The sequence below is a fragment of the Dreissena polymorpha genome, chromosome 12, assembly GCF_020536995.1.
Source record: "Dreissena polymorpha isolate Duluth1 chromosome 12, UMN_Dpol_1.0, whole genome shotgun sequence".
Taxonomy (NCBI): Eukaryota; Metazoa; Mollusca; class Bivalvia; order Myida; family Dreissenidae; genus Dreissena; species Dreissena polymorpha.
The window spans coordinates 18,521,915-18,538,000 of NC_068366.1; the positions used below are offsets into that span (position 1 = coordinate 18,521,915).

Sequence of the window (16,086 nt, forward strand, 5' to 3'; positions counted from 1 at the left end):
ATGACCCATCTGTCAACGGAGATTAAAGGGATCTTTTCACGTTTTGGTAAATTGACAAAATTGAAAAAAGTTGTTCAGATTCGCAAATTTCCGTTTCAGTTATGATATTTGTGAGGAAACAGTATTACTGAACATTTACCATGGTCTAATATAGCCATTATATGCATCTTTCGACGATTTTAAAACCTAAAAATTATAAAGCGTTGCAAATATATATATATATATCATGATCATGTTATAACATTTCATAAACGATTTTTATATACCGGTACTTGACATCATCAGATTATAATATTTTATACCAGTAATTTAAAACACTGATGATACGTTCATTTATTAACGGCACACATCCCAGTTCCCATAAACGAAATTATTGTGTGTTTGCAACCTCACACCTAACACTTAATGTTTACAGTATCGTATAAGTATTCGTTCGATCTGAATACTATTATTGAGCCCCCATACTTCACAGCCATAGATTAGAGTAGGCTCAATTAGTTTATTAAAAAGCTCAAGTCTATATGATTAACAGATATATCTGGGTATTTTCCTAATCTGCTTTCAGCTTGTATATTGCTTTAAAACTTTTACAGCCTGTCCTGATCTCAAGCGTGCGTCATATCTTAATGAAAAAGAACTCCAAATGGTAAATACTATACATAGGTATGTAACACTATTCGCTATATCTACAATGTGTCCTTTGAAATAAAAATTTCGTCTATAATGTCCACCTTTTTTTAATCAGTTTTTTTTGTCTTATTCACATAAACACATAGCTTCCATTTAGTGCAATACTGCTCTAATACATCTAATCCATTTTGTAGTTCAGCTTCCGATTCCACAAAAAATATTAAAGATTACCTATTTTTGTTAAATAATTTAAAAAATCAAATTAAAGAGGACCATTATCTATCAAATTTAAGTCATGTGATGATATTTTTGTGATGCGACTGTCAAATTATATGTCATGCATTGGCGCCACCGCCTGATCTTAGCGCCACCTCCTTAATTTACATGTGCTCCATCATTGGATCCATCTCTGGATATTTTAGGGCATGTTAAATTTTCAGTATAACTGTTTCTTCACAAATTTCATAACTACAGCGAAATTTGCGAATCTGAAATAAAAAAAGTCAATTTACCAAAACATGAAAAGATCCTTTTAATGACCTCGGTATAGTGGTATGTAGCCTATAACCAGCAATAACAACAAAATGGCAGTTTTACGTAACCTTCGGAAAGCAATCCCTGTTTTGGAGCGAGTAAATGTGACACCTGTTGCGCTTTATCACAAAAACGTGAGTTAGTTCATTTACCAAAGTTATTATCGATACATATTACAATGCTGACGGTGATCTTACGAAAAACAAACGATAATTTGGATGTCAGAGTTTTTTTACATGTATTTTCGCGATATACATGTCTATCATCTACGCATCAGCAATGTGCATTTACACAAGTGAATACGTCGTGATGTTTTCAATAGGTATTTTGTTTTAGTGATCCATTTTTTAATTCATTATAAGCTTTAGAGGCGGATGTTATCATGAATAAAAATGGGACTGTTCTAAAATTTAAACTAATTGTCTGCTATCATGAAATGGTACTTCCCACATAGTAAATATGATTTAACTCCAGGTATTGACTGCCTACGAGTGCTGTCGCTTATCCAAAGTGTGCACTCTCATTGGCCATTACGGATTTTTTAACACTAACACGCCTTTGGGTGAGCTTTAGTTGGGTAAAGTCACTAAAGAGATACGTGTAAATGATGATTGTTAATTGCTCTCAATTTTTTCGGCGAAGTCTATATAGCTTTGATCTGTAACAAATACTCCTGGATATCTAGAGCATGAATTTTCTCGCGCACATACTGAAAATTAGTGGGATCCTTGAAAAATAGTGCGAATCGCGCGGTCTAGAATGAACACTGGATATTGCGTAATAATTGTCTCTGATTGTATTGCCACTTGGACTTACTATAACTTACATGCACTTTCATATATGCCTTCCAAATAAATTAATGTACATACAATTTTCTATGGCAAGCTTTAGGGCAGGATCCAGAAATGCCTCATTGTTATGGATTATCATCTTGTAGGGTATTTATCGATGTCATTAATTTAATTGATTATATTTCCTATTGGTGGTAAAATTACTAGAATGGAAATAACTTGTGACGAAAACAACATTTAAAGGAAAAAAATTATTGTGAAATAACCGTAAATCCCTCTAAGGGGGATGGGGTCAGTTGGGTTTGATTGGTCATGGTTGGCTTGGGTACAACTAAAATGTAACCCGGTCATCTTAAGTATTGCTCATTGGGTCATTGTTGACCTGAAATGGCTTGAAGTTAACCTGGGGTGACTAGAAGTTGATTCATGTTACCCTGGGGTGACTTCATCAAGCTGATCAAGAATCGGCTTCTAGTCACCCCTGGGTGACTTCTAGACATTTCAGGTCGACAATGACCCAATGAGCTTTAGTATACTTAAATTTACCCTATAAGTACCGAAAGTATACTGACGTCCCCGGCAAATTTAGACTGTACTTAAGATTTTTTCCCTCCCAAAATCCGATGTCTTAAAATGGGCTATGGAATACAAAAGAAAATACTCTTTGAACAAAGCCTGCATTGACATGCTTTTTATGCCCCTCTTCAATCAGAAGGGGTATATTGTTTTGCTGGCTGTCTGTCAATAGACCAGTCTGAATGTCTGTAGAACTGTCGGTTACGGGTAGACCAGTCTGAATGTCGGTAGACCAGTTCGTTTCTGATCAATAACTGGTCAAACAATTTACCCATTGCAGGCTTGATATTTCACATGTGCATTGTCCTTGGACAGTAGATGACCCTTAGTGAAATTGGGGTCACTAAGTCAAAGGTCAAGGTCACTGTTAACACACTCAGTGTGAAATCGTTTCCTTTCAATAACTCATCAACTGATTCGATTTGGCTTGGTAGTTCACATGTGAATTGGCCTTGGACAGTAGATGACCCCTAATAAAATTGGGGTCACTAGGTCAAAGGTCATGGTCACTGGCACAATAAGTGGGACAAGTGTTTTTGATCAAAAACAAATCTACCGATTGCCTTTATACTTCCCATGTGCATCGGCCTTGTATAGTAGATGACCCCTATCAAATTGGGGTCACTAGGTCAAGGGTTACTGTGACAATAAGTGTGAAAATTGTGTCTGATTAATAACTCATCAACAAATTGACCGATTGGCTTGATACTTCCCATGCACATTAGCCTTTGAGATTAGATGACCCGTATCAAAATTGGGGTCACTATGTCAAAGGTCAAGGTCACTGTCACAATAAGTGTGAAAATTGTTTCTGATAAATAACTAATCAACGAATTTACCGATTGGCTTGATACTTCACATGTGCATTGGCCTTGGACAGTAGATCAGTCAAATCCAAACTAGGCAAATTTTTAACAGAACAGTAGGTCCTATTTATATGGGAAAAAATACAGGACCTCTTCTTTTTTTACAGGACCTACTGGCGACAGAATATAATAGTAAAATAACTTGGTATCATTGCTGGGATGAAGGTGTTTATGATATAAAATGATAAATGATTAAAAAGCTTTTAATTTCAAGGTCACGCACAGGGCTCAACATTAACTTAAAAACCAACTTGCCCTGCCAGGCAAGTTCTTAGAAATTCTACTTGCCCTGAACATAAAGCCACTTGCCCAAACATGAAATATCACATTAACTGTAAACCTCATATTTGTTTATAAAGATCAAAATGATACACCTCAAAAAACCTTTTTATTTTTGCACATTTAACAAAATGATTACAGCAATTAAAAGGTACTGAAAGTCTAAATTAACTGCTCTTTGTTCTTTTTTGCACTTGCCTTGGCGGACAACTAGATTATAAAATAACTTGCCCGGACCCAACTTTCACTTGCCAGGGGCAATAGGACAACTGTTAATCTTGAGCCCTGCACACATTTGTATCTGACGTTAAATAATAATGCCGGTACACGCCATACATCATACATGGTACTAGTCTTGTTAAGTTAAAACATATTTTTTAACCAGGTTTTCCGAAGGAAAAAACTGGTTATAAGATTGGCGAATGCGGGCTGGCTGGCTGGCGGGCGGGCGGAACAAGCTTGTCTGGGCCATAACTATGTCGTTCATTGTCAGATTTTAAAATCATTTGGCACATTTGTTCACCATCATTGGACGGTGTGTCGCGCGAAATAATTACGTCGATATCTCCAAGGTCAAGGTCACACTTTGAGTTCAAAGGTCAAAAATGGCCATAAATGAGCTTGTCCTGGCCATAACTATGTCATTCATTGTGAGATTTTAAAATCATTTGGCACATTTGTTCACCATCATGGGACGGTGTGTCGCACGAAAGAATCACGTCAATATCTCCAATGTCAAGGTCGCCACGACTAAAAATAGATTTTTTTTTTAAACAAACTTACAAAGGGGGGTAATTTTGTTTGTTCATTTCAAAAGTTCAGTTTGAGTTTTCTCCCTTTATCAGATTTTTTTTTCACAATGAAAACCTGGTTTTGTGACAGTTTTGTCCCATTTTTTAATGTTGAAGTCATGTTAATAGTAAATATAAACAGGAATCGCTCAATATCGTAAGAACATTTTCCAAAACCAAAGTGGCTGATACTTGTTTACCTAAGCTGCGCTTAGCGCACATGTCAGATATGAGTCTGGTCAATACAGCCTAAACCAACGACGGCCTCAATAAATGACAACCAGCCTTTTTCACGCATAGACATTGACAGCCAAGTTAATAAATGTTCGAATGACAATGATCAATATTATACATTACTATTGCTATTACAACCACACAAATTGATATCTGTATCCTTAAAATTTTAATAATCAGGTTTATGATTATCTTGTTAGGCGAATAGGCCATCATGGATTTGGACCGTCATGACCCGCATTCGTAAGATGCATAAAATGGACCAATCAGGTGCCCTCGAAAAATTCTGTCAGCAGAAAGAGCATTGGTTCGGAAAAGCACGTGTATAAAGACGCTATCGCTATTATTGCACCTCAGAAAACTTTCAGAGTCTTTAACAAACCTATACAAACCAACCAATTCCTTCTCTTTTTTGTTACCAGACAAAGGGTCCTGTAAATTTGACGAACAGGCCGGACCTTACAAAATTTTACAGGACATGATCGTCAGTCTGTCCATGTTTGACTGAGACTGGTAGATGACCCCTATTGAAATTTAGGCCACTAGTTCATAGCCCTGTTTTGAGGGGCATATGTCTCCGACCGCGGAACACTAAGTCCTGTTTGAGTATGACTTTCGGAAACAACAACCAATTTAGCGTTAGAATTCCTGAGTAAGTTTTAGAAGCGTTAGAATTCCAGAGTATGTTTTAGTATATTTTCCGTAGGTGGGGTAAATTTTAGTGTATTTAAATTACCTGGGGTACATTAAAGTAGTACCCCAGCCCACAATGACCAATCAAGCGTCAGTTGTGATGGTGTGTTGCATTACACTAAATAAGCCTCTGATTCAACAAGTCAATTGATTATTTTATTGATTGATTATTCTTCAAGTATGTCAGTCATACATTTTAAGAGAAGGAATAAATAAGTACAGAACACTTTCATAAATCTTAATTTTATCTGTCAAGGGGCTTGAAAAATCTGTAGTCCATCATTTTGACCAACTTAAAAAAACACATGCATTGATTGATTGATTGATGATTCTTGAAGTCAGTAACACATTTTCAGAAGTAGATCCATACATGACACTTACTGGTATAGGAAACTTAATTACTCAAGGGACTTGTAAAAGCTGTGGTCACTCATCAGTGTTTTTATGCCCCCGGTAGGTTGGCATATAGCAGGTGAACTGTCCGTCAGTCAGTATGTCAGTCTGTTCGTCCGTCCGAAATATTTAATGGTCATAACTTTTTCAATATTTAACATAGCAACTTGATATTTGGAATGCATGTGCATCTCATGGAGCTGCACATTTTGAATGGTGAAAGGTGAAGGTCAGGGTCATCCTTCAAGGTCAAATGTCTAATATATGGCGTCTGTCCGTCCGTCTGAAAACTTTAACATTGGCCATAACTTGTTATGCCCGCGGATCGAAAGATCGGGGGTATATTGTTTTTGGCCTGTCTGTCTGTCTGTCATTGTGTCAGTCAGTCATTGTATGTGTGTGTCCCAAAACTTTAACCTTGGTTAAAGTTTGATAACTTTTTATGTCCCCCACTATAGTAGTGGGGGACATACTGTTTTTGCCCTGTCTGTTGGTTGGTCTGTTGGTAGGTTGGTAGGTCTTTTGGTTGGTTGGTTTACATTAACATTTGCAATAACTTTTACAATATTGAAGATAGCAACTTGATATTTGGCATGCATATGTATCTCATTGAGCTGCACATTTTGAGTGGTGAAAGGTCAAGGTCATCCTTCAAGGTCAAAGATAAAATATATGGGTCAAAATCGCTCATTTAATGTACACTTTTGCAGTATTTCAATATTTAAGATAGCAACTTGATATTTGGCATGCATGTGTATCTCATGGAGCTGCACATTTTGAGTGGTGAAAGGTCAAGGTCATCCTTCAAGGTCAGAGGTCAAAATTATGTGGACAAAATCGCTCATTTTATGAGTACTTTTGCAATATTGAAGATAGCAACTTGATATTTGGAATGCATGTGTATCTCATGGAGCTGCACATTTTGAGTGGTGAAAGATCAAGGTCATCCTTCAAGGTCAGAGGTCAAATATATGTGGCCCAAATCGCTTATTTTATGAATACTTTTGCAATATTGAAGATAGCAACTTGATATTTGGCATGCATGTGTATCTCATGGAGCTGCACATTTTGAGTGGTTAAAGGTCAAGGTCATCCTTCAAGGTCAAATATATGGGTCAAAATTGCTCATGTAATGCAGGGCTCGACATTAAAGGTAGTCCGACTGTCCGGGACAACCAAATCGTTAGTCCGGACAAGTAAATAAAGAATTTGCTAGTCCGACGGGACAAGTGGTCATTATAATTGTATAACTTAGAAAAAAATGCCTTTGAATCCATTATTTCTGTGGAGATATCACTCAACTTTTCCGAGTATATTTTGTATACGTTTTATCGTCGAAGCCCGAGATATTCCGATAGTTCCATGTGATACATGTACTACACTGTACTGTTCACAAGGGAAGCAACCCTTAACATTTTTTTACTTTGCCAAGATAACAAGAATATTCTCCATTGTAAAGAATATGCATTTTACGACACCGGTATACACCGATCTTACAGATAATTAACGTCGTTACGTCCTCTCTATGTATAGAATGATTTTTTTTAAATATCAGTTAAGTACTGTACATATACATCCCTTTTAACATTTTCTGTTTGATGTTGGCAACACACAAGTTTTTGTCAGGTATTATGGCTTTGTATAATGTTTAAAAATCAATAATCTTGAGTTTTCCTGTTATTCTAGTCAGTAAGTTCTTTTTGTATTGAAATTGCCTTCAATTATGTTTACATGTATTTTGAACGATTCAAGTCTTTATGATTTGAGCATTTTGTATCATTTTATTTTTTTTCAAAGAACTGAGCAGAATAAGATATAATGGTCAGGACAAGTTGCTTTTTGGTAAGGACAAGTGAAATTATGGTCTACTTGTCCGACTGGACAAGTGGCTTCAAAAGTTAATGTCGAGCCCTGTAATGTCACTTCTGCAATATGGAAGCTAGCAATTTTATATTTGAAATGCATGTGTATCTCATGGAGCTGCACATTTTGAGTGGTGAAGGGTCAAGGTCAAGGTCATCCTTCAAGGTCAAACGTCATATAGGGGGACATTGTGTTTAATAAACACATCTTGATTAATATTGAAGATAGCAACTTGATATTTGGCACGCATATGTATCTCATGGAGCTGCACATTTTGAGTGGTGAAAAGTCAAGGTCAAGGTCATCCTTCAAGGTCAAAGGTCAAATACATGTATCATTGTATTTTTCTTTTCTTTATTTAACTTTAACCTTCGTTGAAGTTTGGTCATAACTTTTTTTAATATTGAAGATAGCAACTTGATATTTGGCATGCATGTGTATCTCACGGAGCTGCACATTTTGAAAGGTGAAAGGTCAAGGTCATCCTTCAAGGTCAAAGGTCAAATTTATGGCTTCAAAGCGGTGCAATAGGGGGCATTGTGTTTCTGACAAAGACATCTCTTGTTTTTCTTTCATTCGAATTTTGGGTCGGTATTTAGCCTCATTCCCCATGAACAAAGTATATATATGTCCCAATTGGGACCTAAAATTCCCAATTAAAGGTTTCCAAAAATTATAATATTTTTTTTAGATCTCAACATTTAGGTCATCATCCATTCAGCTCTATATGTTGAACTTAAGTGAATATAATATTAAAAAAACAATGCTTTTCCCAAATTTGAAGCATTGGTTAGCAACACAACAACAACATTTCCAAATTTTAAGTCAAAAAGCTGGGATTTTTCCCAATTCAATATTTAATATTATGTCTGTATGTGGCAAACTTTCATATATAACATTGACACTAATACAAAAATTAAATTTACATCACACAATTTTTTTTGTTGTTGTAAAGTCATATACTTGAATTTATACAAAGCCAAGTTCTTTAAGCTATCAACAAATACTCAGAAACCAAACTTTCTGGACTTCAGTTTTTTAAACCTTTGTAAATTTCATTTGACCTCAGAAAAAGTCAAGCATGGGGTCATATGACCCCTAGTTGTCAAGAGCTATTGAAACCCCTGATAGGTTATTCTATAATATTCATCAAGTTGCATTTGACATAACCGCATACTGAGGTTCTTGACTGTGCTCCTGCAGGTCATAGATCACTATGAGAATCCGCGCAATGTTGGATCCATGGACAAGAACGACAAGATGGTTGGAACTGGTCTGGTAGGAGCTCCAGCCTGCGGGGATGTCATGAAACTGCAGGCAAGTTTAAATTCATGGAGCAGCGTTTTTGGGAAACTGAGCCTTATGCATGGGCTTAAAGTGCCGTCCCAGATTAGCCTGTGCAGTCCACTTAGGCTTATCATTGACAATATTTTTCGTCTCAAGTAGTAGATTTCCTATAAAAGACAAATTTCATAAAAGCTGAGAGTGTCATACACATATTACGCTCCTGCATTAAGCCCAGCTTTCTAGAACGAGGCCAAAATTGGGATTCAACTATTATTCTTATATCCTTAATAGTAGTTGCCCTAGATCAAAAAGAGCATTTTAATGCCCTGTTAATGCAAAAAGGGCATAAGTAGCAAAAAAAAATGGTTTTAAGGGTATATTAAAGCGGCAGTTTGTAAGAAAACATTAAAAAATGTAAACAGACGCATTAAGATGTTGTCTGAGATGGCATGGTGGTGCCCCGATGGTGGGCCCTTCCATTTAGGTAGTTTGATTAGAAAAAAAACAGACCAGTGTAAAGGGACATAGGGCGCTTCCAAAGGAAAACAGGGATGAAGTCCTGCTTTTTATGCTGATGAGCTATTGGGTCTTTCCTAGGTCATCATTGTGCATGAATACTTGAGATTCTTATTTAATATTATCAACCAAACACATTTTTAATGAAAGACTGACAGGTACATAACAAGTTGACAGATCGGACACTTAAGTTAATGGTTCATAACTACAAGTTACAGTTTGGAAACTTCACTTAAGTTAATCTTACAGAACAACAAGTTTACAGTTTGAGCGCAACACTTTAGTGTTCAAAATGACAAGTTAACAGTTCGGACACTTCACTTAAGTAAACTGTACAAAACAGCAACTATACAGTTTGGACACTTTACTTCAGTGTAAAAAAACATTCACTTTGTTTTGAGATGTATGCACGACAATAGCTAGTAATGTTTTGCACAATTTGTCTATGTGTACATATTTCACTGTAGGGAAAGATCAAGGATCACAACAGAAACAGTGTGTCCCTAAAGTCAAAGAATTTGAAGAATCCAAGAAATATCTTTGTAGATTTCTATGCATTTAATAGTTTCAAGCAGCAAAAAGAAGCAAAGCTGAGCACTCAGGGGTTGACACTTTCCGCGTAATCTGGATTTTTGCGCAGAAGAGACTTGAAACAAAGGAAAAACAATTAAAGCGGAAAGTGTGATTCCTGATTACGGCACTATATGCAAATTCTTTAAACCCCTATTTCCCAAAGCAATGTTTACTTTTTTTTACGTCATAAATCAGGTGAGGGTAGATGAAGATGGGAACATCATTGAGGCCAAATTCAAGACTTTCGGATGTGGCTCAGCCATTGCCTCCAGCTCTCTGGCCACAGAATGGATAAAGGGCAAACATGTATGTAGTCTGGTTGGTTTTACAGGGGTGCATACCGGGCATATATATAGATAGATAGATAATAAAATAACTTCTCCTTAAGATTGATAAAAATATTATCCCCCCTTAAAATTGATGGCAACATTATTCCTCCTTAATATTGATGATAACATTATCCCTCCTGAAAATTGATTGCAACATTATTTTTCTTCTTAATATTGATGGCAACTTTATTCCTCCTTTAAATTGATGGTAACATTATTCCTCCTCAATATTGATGATTACATTATTCCTGCATATAACATTGTTCCTCCTTTATATTGATACTACCATTTTCCTTCCTTAAAATTTATACTATGCAATGTTAGATTAATTGGTGATTACTGTATTACTATTAAACATGGATTATAGCATTTGTTCTGCTTTATATTGATAATAAACTTTATTCCAAATTAAGATTGATGATTATTATCCTCCCTTTGGACATACGATGCAATTAGTCCTTCTTTAGATAAATGATAACAATATTCTGTCACTACATGTTTATACATAACATAACATCATTTATCCCTTAGATTCATGATAACATTATTATACCTCCACAAACAAAGTTTAGGGGGGTATATAGGAGTGAACTTGTCTGTCGGTCGGTCAGTCTGTCGGTCTGTCTGTCAGTCCGTATTAAGTGTCCGCTCTCTAATTCAAGTAGTTTTCATCCCATCTGTACCAAACTTGGTCAGAAGTTGTATCTACATGATGTCTAGGCCAAGATCGATCATGGGCCTTGCCGGGTCAAAAACTAGGTCACGGGGTCACTTAGTGCGTTTTAAACATCACAATGTTGTCCGCTCTCTAATTCAAGTAGTTTTCATCCAATCTTCACCAAACTTGGTCAGAAGTTGTATCTAGATGATGTCTAGGTCAAGTTTGAATATGGGTCATGCCGGGTCAAAAACTAGGTCACGGGGTATCTTAGTGCGTTTTAAACCTCACAATGTTGTCTGCTCTCTAATTCAAGTAGTTTTCATCCAATCATCACTAAACTTGTTCACAAGTTTTATCTAAATAATCTCTAGAACAAGTTTGAACATGGGCCATTCTGGGCCTAAAACTAGGTCACGGGGTCACTTAGTGCGTTTTTTAACATTCAGCATGGTGTCCGCTCTCTAATTCAAGTAGTTTACATCAGATCTACACCAAAGTTGGTCAGAAGTTTTATGGAGATGATCTTAAGGCCAAGTTAGAACATGGGCCTTTCTAGGTCAAAAACTAGGTCAAGGGGACACTAAATGCGTTTTAAAAATTGAGCATGATGTCCGCTGTTTTTTGTGAAGACGACATGCAAAATATTATGTGTCAATGCGGCATGTGGGGGTATTCATCACGTCTGTGACAAAGCTCTAGTTGCACTTAAAGATTGACAATATATTATCCCTCTTTTAGATTGTCCTTTTTATGCCCCCAAATCGAAAGAGCAGGGGGTATATTGTTTTGGCCTGTATGTCTGTCTGTCATTTTTATGTGTGTGCCTGCACAAAACTTTAACCTTGCTCATAAAATGAATTCTCTTGGGTCTATGTTCTTTAAACTTCACATGTGCATGCATCACATTGACATCTACAATCGAACATGGTTTGAGGTCACTAGGTCAAAGTCACTGGGGGCATTTTGTTTCACAAACACAGCTCTTGTTTGAATTTATGGAAAATGTATTTCTATTTTAGATTGATGACATGTTTGATCAGTCATACTTTATTTTGATAACATTTTTCCTTATTTAGGTTAACACGATGCCTATACCACGTTACTTTTTTAGATCTGTGTTGGGAGAATAAAGCGCGACCCAGTTAACATTTTTAAGGATCTCCTTTTAAATATTTCACCATTTTTAATGGGATCAAGTGGAGAGCCCGCGCATTCGTAAGAGTTTTCTAGAGGTATCATGATCTTTTTAAACAAATAGTATTTTTTCAGTAAAGTGCAACTGCGCGTTTGAACGGCTACAAACATGTCGGATCAGTGTGGGGGGATGATATTACAAACGTGCGCAGTTGCACTTAACTGAAAAAACACTGATTTGTTTAAAAAGATCATCTCCCAACATAGATCTTAAAAAGTTACGTGGTATAGGCACCGTGGTTTATGCTTACAATATTCCACATGAATATTGATGATAACTGAATTCCTATTTAGGATTTATGATAACGTGAGATCTCCTTCATATTGCCGATTATCCTTTAGATTGATTATAACATAATAATTGTTCTTTTTTTTAATGATAATAAAATTATAGCATTGTTCTTATCTTAATAATGATTATATAAGGTATCCATTTAATATATGATAGCAGTATCACTCCATTGATCAATGATAAAATTGTACCTATTTTTGATTGATATAAAAGAACATAATTATGCCCCCCTTTGAAGAAGAGCGGGTATATTGTTTTGATCATGTTGGTCCGTCCGTATGTCTGTCCACCAGATGGTTTCCAGATGATAACTCAAGAAGGCTTAGGCCTAGGATCATGAAACTTCAAAGGTACATTAATCATGACTCGCAGATGACCTCTATTGATTTTGAGGTCACTAGGTCAAAGGTCAAGGTCACGGTGACCCGAAATAGTAAAATGGTTTCCGTATGATAACTCAAGAACGCTTATGCCTAGGATCATGAAACTTCATAGGTACATTGATCATGACTCGCAGATGACCACTATTGATTTTCAGGTCACTTGGTCAAAGGTCAAGGTCACAGTGACCCGAAATAGTAAAATGGTTTCCAGATGATAACTCAAGAACGCTTATGCCTAGGATCTTGAAATTTCATAGGTACATTAATCATGACTGGCAGATGACCCCTATTGATTTTCAGGTCACTAGGTCAAAGGTCAAGGTCACAGTGACCTGAAATAGTAAAATGGTTTCCGGATGATAACTCAAGAACGCTAATGCATAGGATCATGAAACTTCATAGGTACATTGATCATGACTCGCAGATGACCCCTAATGATTTTCAGGTCACTAGGTCAAAGTTCAAGGTCACGGTGATCTGACACAGTAAAATGGTTTCCAGATGATAACACAAGAAAGCTTATGCCTAGGATCATGAAACTTCATAGGTACATTGATCATGACTCACAGATGACTCCTTTTGATTATCAGAACACTAGGTCAAAGGTCAAGGTCACAGTGCCAAAAAACGTAATCACACAATGGCTGCCACTACAACTGACAGCCCATATGTGCGGCATGCATGTTTTACAAACAGCCCTTGTTTTTTATTTAGATTGACGAAGCAGCCAAGATCAAGAACACAGAGATTGCTAAGGAGCTATGCCTACCGCCTGTAAAGCTGCATTGCTCAAGTATGTGTACAGTTAATGTTGGATCAGTGAGCTTTTGTACACACTTAGCTAGTTTTGGTTCTTCATTTCATTCAAACATTTAAATACTTGGAATAAATAATCATACTAATATATGTTTTTCAGATAGCTTGTTAATATTTTCTGATAATTGTGAACTCCTGTTAGGCTCTTCCCCCCCCCCCCCCCACCCCCCCCACCCACCCATCTCCCACAGCTCAAGACCGCATGGAAATTCGTTTTCATTCTGTGGAAAGCCAAATACTCGTGTAGCTGGAAATTGAAGCTTTTATTTACAATTGGTGCCAGCTTTCGTGAGTCTAGTAATTGAATTAGGCTGGAGTGCCGAGACATACTCCTTATCCTAACATTAGGCAATCTCAAGCTGAAGGACTTCATAAACTTTAAAAAACACACATATCCTTTATAAATGCATTATGGTCAATATCATGTTTTTATTTGCAAGCTATGTCATAATTGTGCTTACACCTGTTCATCTGAATATTGTTAACATTTGTGTCTTTACAGCTATTAAAATAAGAGCAAGCCCTGCACCGGTATATTTTCAATTCTCTGATGTATGGTTTTATATAGGCGGCTTAACATTTGCATAGATGGACTTGTAACATTTTCCTTGTCTAACATAATAGTACAATATTGATGGCTTGCAAGGTCCAACTGCATATTGTAATGACTGATGCATTTGTAAAATGATCAATGCATGATGGAAGTAATATTCCTTTCTGTTCCCAGTGTTGGCAGAGGACGCCATTAAAGCTGCCCTGGCGGACTGGAAGGTGAAGCAGAACAAGGCTGCCACAGGGTAGACTGGCTCTCCCCACTTCAAGTACACTCTGGTGATTACATGGAGAAGACACCATATCCAGCTTTCTTCTACTTGTAATCATTTGAGTGTTTTCTATTGAGGAATGAAGTCAAAACTTGTGATGATATTCTGTGACTCTGTATTGTTTTGTTTTTTCGTTTACCCTTAAATGCTGTAGACATTGTACTCGGCGTTTTTGAAGGCAATCGATTATATTCCAGTTTATGAAGCTTAAAATTATAATCGATTACATTTTGTGTAAATATTACAATTACTTTTTATGATGATAAAAATACATTATTAGTATTGCTCGTTAGTATACCCGGTAACACAGAAGACTATTAACAGGGTTTATAGGTACCCTGAATAGGATATTATAACAAGTACAACCAGTTTGCATTTCATTTGGATTTGGGCCCGTATTCACCAACCACTCTTAGAATTAAGTCTAAAATAAGAATATCTTAAAGCTGTATTGATCTAATTGTATAAACTATAATAATACATTTCAATTTTGACATACAGTTTTACACCTCTAACTACACAATTTAATTATGACATTTTGAGCCTGTATTTATTCTATCCCTGAAGGTATTTACTTGGCTCTATGTATATTCTTAAGTATACCAATTGGTTGGAGAATACGGGCCGAGATTTTAAAAAGTAATTGAAAATCATCTAATAATAAGATAGAGCTATATTTGTAGACCTAGTTGTTAAAAAAAACATGGTACTGCTTGATATTTTTTTGTTGAAATGTTATATTTTGTAAAATTTGCTAATCAATGATTGTGTGAAAATTAAAACTAAAAAGTATTCTTGTTGAATAGTTTGTTGATTGTTTAATTCTGGAATGTTTTCTTATCATGATTTCACAAATTAATTTAACAACGACACACTTGGATGTCTTTATTTCAATGAATTAATAACATAAATACACAACCTTATGTAACTGACACAAAAATAAATAAGTACAAATGTACATGTAATATTCTTCAGATGCCCAAACAGTACTTAATTTTGTACTTAAATCAGTTCTAGGAATGAGGGACTAACTTTTTGTGAAATGCTTACTAATTGTATTTCCATTTCACCCTGAAAGGACAGAAATAATGATAGGCACAGTTTAACAGAACAAGAAAACCAGCATTAGCTTCGTGGAAACATACATGTAATTGCAAGTTGCCTGTGAAAGTGGAGAAGTTGGTTTTAACATTTTTTGTTAAAGATGGAAAAATATTGATAAATTGGAGCTCTCAGCAGATTATTCTGGTCCCTCCTTATATGTCCAAAAAGAAAATGGTGCGTACTATGGGAACACCTGTAGCCGGTGGGAGGAACCCTGAAAATGATGCCCCAATGATGGAAGGTTTCAATCACATCATTATGAAACTTTGTGACAATGTCTGTGGGCATAATATCTAGACCAAGATGGACCATCAGCCTTATCACATGGAGCACTTCAGACTAATGACACTTGAATTATACAAAATTGGAAACATTTATTTTGAACCCTCTTCTAATTAAACAAGTTATGATCATACCATCTTCAACCTTACGATGTTCTGGAGAATAATATCTTGAA

At 36.2% G+C, this 16,086-nt stretch overlaps 1 protein-coding gene across 1 annotated transcript; it reads left to right on the forward strand.

Moving 5' to 3' along the window:
- Positions 1-1,185: 1,185 nt before the first annotated feature.
- Positions 1,186-15,319, forward strand: LOC127852225 (iron-sulfur cluster assembly scaffold protein IscU-like). Its single transcript, XM_052386112.1, has 5 exons — positions 1,186-1,298; positions 8,854-8,967; positions 10,222-10,332; positions 13,600-13,678; positions 14,429-15,319. Exons 1-5 carry the CDS (start codon positions 1,215-1,217, stop codon positions 14,500-14,502), a joined length of 462 nt encoding a protein of 153 aa, XP_052242072.1. The 5' UTR covers positions 1,186-1,214; the 3' UTR covers positions 14,503-15,319.
- Positions 15,320-16,086: the final 767 nt, after the last annotated feature.

What these genes read in the sequence shown, in the direction of transcription:
- LOC127852225 (XM_052386112.1), top strand. Translation starts at nt 1,215, where the DNA reads ATGGCAGTTTTACGTAACCTTCGGAAAGCAATCCCTGTTTTGGAGCGA. An exon ending in TTGCGCTTTATCACAAAAAC is followed by an intron (nt 1,299 to 8,853) that starts GTGAGTTAGTTC and finishes GTGCTCCTGCAG; the next exon opens with GTCATAGATCACTATGAGAA. An exon ending in GGGATGTCATGAAACTGCAG is followed by an intron (nt 8,968 to 10,221) that starts GCAAGTTTAAAT and finishes GTCATAAATCAG; the next exon opens with GTGAGGGTAGATGAAGATGG.